Here is a 9,072-nt window from a genome sequence, read left to right on the forward strand (position 1 = left end):
TGACCATGTTTAAAGCATAAAAAGTGCAGTTTTGCAACATTTTGTCAAAAAGTGGAAAACAATTTCTCCAATGCCATAAAGACATTTAGGATCGGGCCAAACATTTAGGGTAGATTGGGATACCGGAAGCATACAGTTTTAAGCCTTAGACAACGGTGTCTGCTCTCAGATTACCGTGAAAAGAGGAATACTTTCAGTAATTAATGACGCCGAATTTATGATTAAGCACTTGCTGTCACTGCCTTCTACCAATATATCACATAATGACAGTTCTTAAATAATCCACAAGACGTATTAAGTAACGCATGATAACTCATGCTTAGTGTAGTGTTACTTTTATAATTCAGGTAAAGTCCACAGTCCTGGATTTGATTAATAAAACTGGAGTTGATATGTACACTGGAATAGTATACATCCAAGAGAAAAATGACCCGGCAATAACGTATTATGTCAAGGTAAGCGTTTATAGAAAAGATGCTTAACTACCAATGCAATTACTACCGTTCATGTACGAATTATTATTTATAAATGTGTTTATAATGGAAGTTCTAAACCGAGTTATAGATTAATAAAACATCTTTTAAAAAATTGCATACACGCCTTCTACTCTGAATATCGGGTTATTCTTATAATTATACGACAGAAAATAACTGTTGACAATTGTTTCTGACTTTTAAAATAAATTGTTTTTTTCAAATAGAAAATTTGACCTTCAAAATTATTTCACGTCATGAAGTAGGTTTATACATGTGTTACACACACTTAAAACTATTTATTCAGTCTTTCACCAAACCCATAGACTCTAGCGTTGATAGAATTGTAGTCTGATTCAATATGATAAAGTTTCTGATTTAAAAAGGCAATCCAATAGAACTTGTTAAAACCTGACATAATTATAAAAAATATAAGATATGGCGATTTATCGAAAACAAATAATAACTTGCAACTAAATCAGAAAACCTCAAAATAACAATATACTCAACCCTATAGTTATGTCATGCGTGGCCATAAAATTTTATTTATTGCTTTTTCAAGATTCAGATATCTACGGCGGACACCGGTTATATCCATGTAAAGATCAGTGTGCCCTCTGAGAATGCGTAAATATATATTTCTTTATTAATACTCGAGATATTGTCAGTTCCGTCCTGGTCGTATGCTTATATTGTCTTTATTATTACTCGAAATATTGTCAGTTCTGTCCTTATCGTATGCTAATATTGTCTTTATTTTTTCTCGAGATATTGTCATTTCCATCCTGGTCGTATGCTTATATCGTCTTTATTAATACTCGAAATATTCTCAGTTTTATTCTGGTCGTATGCTTATATTGTCTTTATTATTACTCGAGATATTCTCAGTTTCATCCTGGTCGTATGCTTATATTATCTTTATTATTGCTCGAAATAGTGTCAGTTTCATTCCGGTCGTTTGCTTATATTTTTCATCTTTATCATTACCCGAGATATTGAATGTCAGTTCCATCCTGCCTGCTTATGTCATCTTTGTAATTACTCGAAATATTCTTTGTTTCATCCCGGTCGTATGCTTATATTATCTTTATTATTACTCGAGATATTGTCAGTTCCGTCCTAATCGTATGCTTATATTATCTTTATTAATACTCGAGATATTTCAGTTCCTTTCTAATCATATGCTTATATTATCTTTTTTTATAACTCGAGATATTGTCAGTTCCGTCCTTATCGTATGCTACTATTACCTTTATTATTACTGGAGATATTGTCAGTTCCGTGCTTGTTGTATATTAATATCGTTTCTTGTAGAGTGATTATTTAAGAAATAATATACCTCATTTAGTGATTTGTCGCTGAATAATCATTGTTTGGAGTTCAGATGCGAAGGAATCATATCACGAGGGCGTAGCCAGAGTGATAAAATAATACGCATCTGAACGACAAACAATGATTTTATTCAAGAGCAAATCACTAAATGAGATATATTATTTCGATTCTAACACGTTACCAGCGACTTTAAAGTACATCTTTGACGGCATTCATTAAATATTTGCCGTTTGACGCAATGACGTAATGATTGTGACGTCAGAACAGTGAACTGTTGTATAATAATTCATTGTTTTCAGCCTTCTTTGTTTAATAGGAAAATGAATCGGATCGTGTTAGAATGTTCATTATCAATTTCTTAACCATTTTCAGCTCTGTCTATAATCGTTTATAATAACATGTAGGTACGTGTAAGAAAGCAGAGGTGATACTTTTAGTCTTTGGTTTAAGATGCTATAACAAAAGAAGTAGATCTCCGAATTGCTTTGAAACGAAATACCAGTTCGTCATATATATGACTCATGTTACTTTTCAGGGAACCAGAAGCTCAGGATGTTCTGCCACAACAAACACGCAGCTCACCGCTCAAGCCATTCTAAGAACAATATAAAAACAAATAAATAGATTTGTACCGACTAAGTGTAGTAACATGTGAGAGCTGCTGCAACAACAACATGTTTCGATACTGTATTTTGCTATTTTTCACAGTGCTACAAAATATTTTCAATTTATAGAAATAGATGTATATACTGTAATAACAATAACGTAACTACTTTATCTGGTTTAAACTGAGTGTACTATGACACCCTTAATTGTAACAACTATTAAAATATAGTTCTTATAGTACATATATCATATAGTGTAAAGGAAAGGAAACTGTGTTCAAAGTTAATTCTACTTGATAGATCTTCATGAACAATCTAATGTTACGAAGGAATTTTCCAAATCGTTTAAACAAGAACATAATTATGAACACTTTTCTAAATCCTTACAACAAAAGGAGCCATTTTGTTTCCACGAAAACTAAAACAGTCTAGCGGATTTAAATTGTTTTTAAATTTTCATATAATGTACATAAACTTTAGGATAAAGAGATTTTCACTCACATTTTCAGTAAGAAATTACTGTACATTGTTTTAATACCAGACACAATATGGCTATTTCGTTATTTAAGCAACTTTTGAATAAATATAGTAATACCAAAGTTTGTCACAACATCTAATTACGTAAATCTATTATTTCATTCATGTTTCTCCATGTCTTCAATGTTACAAAATCATGAATAAGATTATTGTTGCTTTAAACGATTTGTTCGGTGTATACTTACTCAGTACTCTGTTTATTTACGTATATCTTTATAATAGACATAAAGGAAATAAAACATATGAAATATTGTTTAACGACTTTGTTGTTGTCAAAGGATATATCATTCTCGACTAGATATAGATTTTAATGCCAGTATAATAACCAATGCTCGTATGCGTTTAAATTCAATAAACTCGCCAACTTTGTTGTATATAATGCTGTTGTGCTTTGTGCGACTGGCTACTTCCTCACCAAGAATCCATTAAATGTTTTATTCGTTACAAAACATTTTATTGGTTGAAAGAGAACATGTGGACAGAATTTATTGATACATCGATAAAATTCGATGCTGATACCGCATAAAAATGTTTATAAACGATTGTTAAAATTACTTTTTTTCTGTTGAAATGGACCGAATTACACATATAAAATTATTCTATTGGGACAGTGAGACTTATTCTCTTGGACACAGAAACAACAAAGTTTACCAAAAATAACGGTTGAAACAAAATTCGTCACGCTTATTATGGAACAGACAGCAGTGAAACTAGAAAATGGCATTTACTTCTTTAATTCTGAACCAATTTCATAGAACCCAGAAAAAAATCAGAAATTATTCCTATAATATCACCCGCTACTCATGTAGATTTAAATTCGGGAAACAACGCATTATAAAATGTGTTATTTTGATATATGTTACTAAATAGTTTAGCAACTGGAAAGCCGTCCATGAATTTACCTATCGAAGTCGTAACAATATCCCTTTTTTCGTTTTCTGAATATTCTACAGTAAAACATACATTTTTGTTGGGTTTAACGTCGCACCGACACAATTATAGGTCATATGGCAACTTTCCAGCATTGATGATGGAGGAAGACCCCAGGTGCCCCTCCTTGCATCATTTAATCAAGGGCGGGCACCTGGGTAGAACCATCAAATGAGGAATTCAACGCCCCGAGTGAGGCGAACCCAAATCGGTGAGGAGCAGGCGATTTGAAGTCAGAGACCTTAACCAATTGGCCGCGGAGGCACCTTAAAACATGCATATACCTTGTCATCAACTGTTGTCGGAAAAAAAACAATGACAAAAGTGCGACAGGAAAAGCCACATTCTAAGAACTCAGCCGCCGATACAGCACTTCACATGGGTATATATAAATGTATACACGTACATAGTGGCCGAGCGCATGTACACATTAACACAAATGAGTACAATAATGTTGACATTAATTACACAGAACGACTTTGAACTCGCACACCTAACATAAGTTTGAATAACTCCGGTTTCAATAATACATGTTAGTTCGAATTTATATCAGGGCATGGGTTTCTCTAAATAGCATATATTTCATTAAAATGAAACACACAATCTGGTGTGTGGAAGACAAAATAAATTGTCCAGATACTCGCTATATCCTGATACGCGGAACGTATCGCAGAATCCCGTATTCAAAAAAAATCTCATGATTGATGATGCCTACTAATCAGTTTTAATCGCCCACATATATATTGAATTCGAAAAATTCCGCCATTGAAAATCTGTATCTATGAAAAAAAAGTGTTTTTTCCACTCTGGAAGTTGAGATAATATATTTTTATAACTTTTACCTTAGATATCGCAAAGAACCCATCGCAGATAAAAAAATGATTTTCTAGCGAAAGCATCCAAATTTTACGCATGAATGATTTAAAAACTGAACATTAGAAATTTTACGTAATAGGTCTAAAACTATTTTGATTTTAAATATTTTGTTTAAAATATTCCCAACTAACGTTTTCAAAGCCATTCAGTGCAATAACAGAACCACAAGAAGGACCACAGCTCGGCACCGCCTTTAGAAAAGCCAGTGGCAAAAACACCACTAGTGAGCCTAAACTAGTTTACTAGCGCCAAGCCTAACTTTTAAACCCGTAGCCGTGTACTTACATTACATGACCCTCACAGTGTTAATAAAATTACTCCCCACCAGGTGAATCCTTTACATAGGAATGTGTCAAATGGTCTACTGATGCGTCTAGTGTGGTGTGTTGTGTGTTATGTGCTTGCCACCTTACGCTTTCAGCCTCTGCCGCTGGATAGCCCTTTGGGCTAAAAGGAAGCCGAGTGCGTAAGTCTTCCCTGCCAGTACATAGCCTCTCTGTAGACAAGCCCTGTGCAGTGCCTTCTCGTTGCGGCACATGGATTACTGAGCACCATCCGGCTTCAGGCAAAACCGTATAGGACTCGGGAGAAGGTGATTCCGGGGTAGGTCTTTTGACTGGAATCTAAGGGAGAGGTAACCCCGACATAAAGCTTAGAGACCTGAAGACAGATGTACCAGGCCAGTTTTCGCTCTCTAACAAACCATGGTACAATGTATTTACACCATGACTACACAATTATCTAGATTTAGTTGTGATGACGCTGGTTCCTTGAGATTTTTCCAGGCAGAATCAGTGCCGGGCTCTGAGCCTCGACAGAGTCCACCTCATACTACTTGAGGTGACTCACATCGCCTTAGAGCTAGGAGACGAGGGAGGAAATCTTCTGGCCACACGGAAACAAAAAAGAAGCCAATGCAACCTTTCAATGTTATGCATTGGAATGCAGAAGGACTCCTAAATAAGAAAATAGACTTAGAGAACATCTTGTTTGATAAGGACATTCAGGTCTGCTGCATCCAAGAGACTCACCTTAGCAAGGACAAATCCTTCAAGGTTAGAGGCTACCAGTGCTTCCGTTGTGACAGGTTGGATAGGAGCAAAGGATGAGTCCTAACACTAGTGAGAAACGCAGCAACGCAGATCACCGTGCACATGAATGTCTCCGAGTATCAGGTGTTACGCCTAAAACTTAGAGATGTGGAGTTAAATGTTGTCAACCTCTACTCCCCAAATGACAAACCTCTATCCATTGACACGATCCCAGTGCAGGTCCCAAACTACCTAGTCATTGGCGACTTCAACAGCCACGTACAGAGCTGGGGATATGACCACATAGACAGGCGTGGAAAAAAGGCAGAGTCCTGGCAAGATGATCACAATTTGTTGCTGATCAACAATCCCGACGACCAGGACACTTTCTATTCCAGACGTTGACACCACTTCCACCCCTGATCTTTGTTTCTGCACTGAAGACATCCACAAAAATATTGCAAGAGAAGTAGGCCGGCAGCTAGGCAGTAGTGATCACCGTCCTGTTTACCTCACCTTGCAGTATAGGACCATACAGGAACCAAGCTTACCTCGTTGGAACTACAAAAAGGCTGATTCGGTAAGATACAGAGAGCTTACAGATGAAACCTGCAGACAGATTCGCACCGAAGGCAGAGACATCAGCAACGTCTAAAAGGACTTCAATGCAGCCCTACTCCAGGCAGCCAAGAAATGTATTCCTTGAGATTCCAGGAGAGAATATGGGAAGTTTTGCTAAGAAAACCCTTCTAGATGTCTTCAACCTTAGCTGGAAGGAGGGAAAACTCACACAAGTCTGGAGGGAGGCGATCATGGCACCTATCCTAAAACGTGAAAAGGACAAGAAGAAAGTAACCAACTATCGCCCTATAAGTCTCACCAGCACAGTGGAAAGCATTATAAACCAACGCATGAAGTGGTACTTGGAAGCTAACAATATCTTGGCCCACCAACAGGCTGCCTTCAAGTTATTCCGGTCAACAGAGGATCAAACAACATACCTTGCACAAGAAATCGAAAATGCTTTTCAGGCAAAAGAAGGTTAATCTAGTAACATGGGTAGACCTTCAGAGAGCATTCGACAAGGTATAGTGGATGGTCTTCAGGTGAAACTACAGAGAAATGGTGTTGGAGGCACCGTGTACAGATGGACAAAGTCCTATCTCTTCAACCGAAGGGCTAGAGTGAACCTTGAGGGAACCTCTAGTCAAAAGTTTCTGCAGAGACATGGAATTCCCTAAGGAGGAGTACTCTCTCCTACTCTCTTTCTTCTCTTCATCATCGATCTGGTGGCTGAACTTCTAAGAGGAGTCAAAGCTTCTCCCTACGCGGATGATTTGGTGCTTTGGTGCTCAAAGGAATATGCAACAACTGCCAAGTACAGGATGCAAGAAGCCACAGACAGGCTTACAGCCTGGGCAGAAGAATGGTGTGTTCAGATCAACACTGAGAAGGCCTGCACAACCCTGTTTTCACTGTCACCAAGGCAGACAGTTGTTGACTATATTAGAATTTGTGACATCCCACTTGCAGAAGTGGAGGAGGCAACATATCTAGGAGAAGACAGGCGCCTAACATGGAAGGCACATCTAACCAATGCTGAAAGCAAGGCCAGAAAAAAAGCTTCCCATTCTACGGAAACTTGCTGGTACAAACTGGGGAGCACACGAAAACATACTCAAGACAGAATACCTTGGGACCATCAGATCCATCCTAGAGTATGGCTCTTCAGCTTGGATAACAGCGGCCAAAACAAATCAGTAGAGGTTAGACAAGGTGCAAAATCAGGCTCTCAGAATCATCACTGGAGCACTGCACTGAAATCAACACCCATTAAGGCCATGGAAGACGTTACTGCCATCCCTCCACTTGCCAAGAGAAGAGAGTCCAAAACCCTGGTACAAACCAGCAAATACCAGTACCTACCTAGATCATCTCATGAAAGCCAAACTCGAAGGGCTTGCAAAAAATCGTTTAAAAAGAGGCAGCTTTGTACATGAAGCCAGAAAGCTCAACAAAACCTTTGCAGAGCATCTTGGACAACCCTCTACTCCTTTCACTGTTCAAGATCTACCAGAACCGTGGAAACACCACTCCAACCTGACTATACATACCAATGTTCCTGGTCTTCCCCCTGGTACTTCAGATGAAACGGCCAAGCTATCCTTTACATAGGCCATGATCCAAGACACATACACGCCATACACATGGACACAGGTGTACACAGAAGGCTCAGCCTCAGCTGCAATAAAAGACGGAGGAGCTGACATCTTCATACTGCATACCTCGGGAAGATCAGAGACAAATATTATTCCAACCGGAAGGCACTGTACCAACTATAGAGCAAAGGTAGAGGCCATCATACAGGCTATTAAACTCATTGAGGAGTCTCCAGAGAGCAGCCCCAACGCGGTTATCTTCACGGATGCTCTGTCAGTTCTCCAAGCACTGGAAAATTCCAAACAAACATCCATCTCCAGGGAACTTTTCAGCCAATGCAAAACAAGAGTTGCGTCCTTACAGTGGATACCTGCACACAGAGGTGTACCTGGAAATGAAAATGCAGACAGATTAGCCAAGCTTGGAGCTACAGATAACAAGCCACAAAATGCCATTACTCACGAGGAGAAGGCGACAATGATCAAAGCACTGACAAAGCCAAGGCTAACCAAGGATGACTACCACCTACTTGACAGATGGGAACAAGTCATCACTTTTAGGCTTCACACAGGACATAACAGGTTAAATGCCCAGATGTGCACAAAGCTTAAAATGTCTCCTTCTACGATGTGCCCTTGTGGCCTGGAACAACAAACTGCTGAGCACAATCTGCAGAGATGTCCACGTCTGGAGAACTAAAGGAAAAGTGTGTGGCCAAACAGCACCCCAGTGAAATTCAAAGTGCACGGCAAGATGGAGGGCCTGAAGAAGACGGCATCCTTCATTGCTGGACCAGGGGTGATGGAGTAGGCGGTGAATGCCAAGAAGAAGAAGAAGAAGACATAGGAAGACATAGTAAAAACGTAAAGATATTAATTAAAAGCCATGGAACAGTCGGTGGCTTTGCAGAAACCAAAGCATCAAAGGAGACCATAATAAGGGCACGCGACGGAGCAGGACAAACTCGTTCACAGTTTATACTATTTTTGTTTTAGCTCAGTCCGCTTCCTAGGAAAACCAGTACTGATGTCATATAAGACGTCATGGTCGTGACCCCAGTGGGGCTCGAACCCACGACCCCTGGATTGCGCGGCCAACACTTTATCCATTAGACCACCGCACCGTTCA

At 38.9% G+C, this 9,072-nt stretch overlaps 1 protein-coding gene across 1 annotated transcript; it reads left to right on the forward strand.

Annotated features, from left to right (window-relative positions):
- Positions 1-7,962: 7,962 nt before the first annotated feature.
- Positions 7,963-8,643, forward strand: LOC128558857 (ribonuclease H-like). Its single transcript, XM_053549073.1, has one exon. It carries the CDS (start codon positions 7,963-7,965, stop codon positions 8,641-8,643), a length of 681 nt encoding a protein of 226 aa, XP_053405048.1.
- Positions 8,644-9,072: the final 429 nt, after the last annotated feature.

This window comes from Mercenaria mercenaria, chromosome 8 (assembly GCF_021730395.1).
Source record: "Mercenaria mercenaria strain notata chromosome 8, MADL_Memer_1, whole genome shotgun sequence".
NCBI lineage: Eukaryota > Metazoa > Mollusca > Bivalvia > Venerida > Veneridae > Mercenaria > Mercenaria mercenaria.

Bases quoted from the DNA above. Each gene is read 5' to 3' on its own strand.
- LOC128558857 (XM_053549073.1), top strand. From the start codon at position 7,963: ATGATCCAAGACACATACACGCCATACACATGGACACAGGTGTACACA.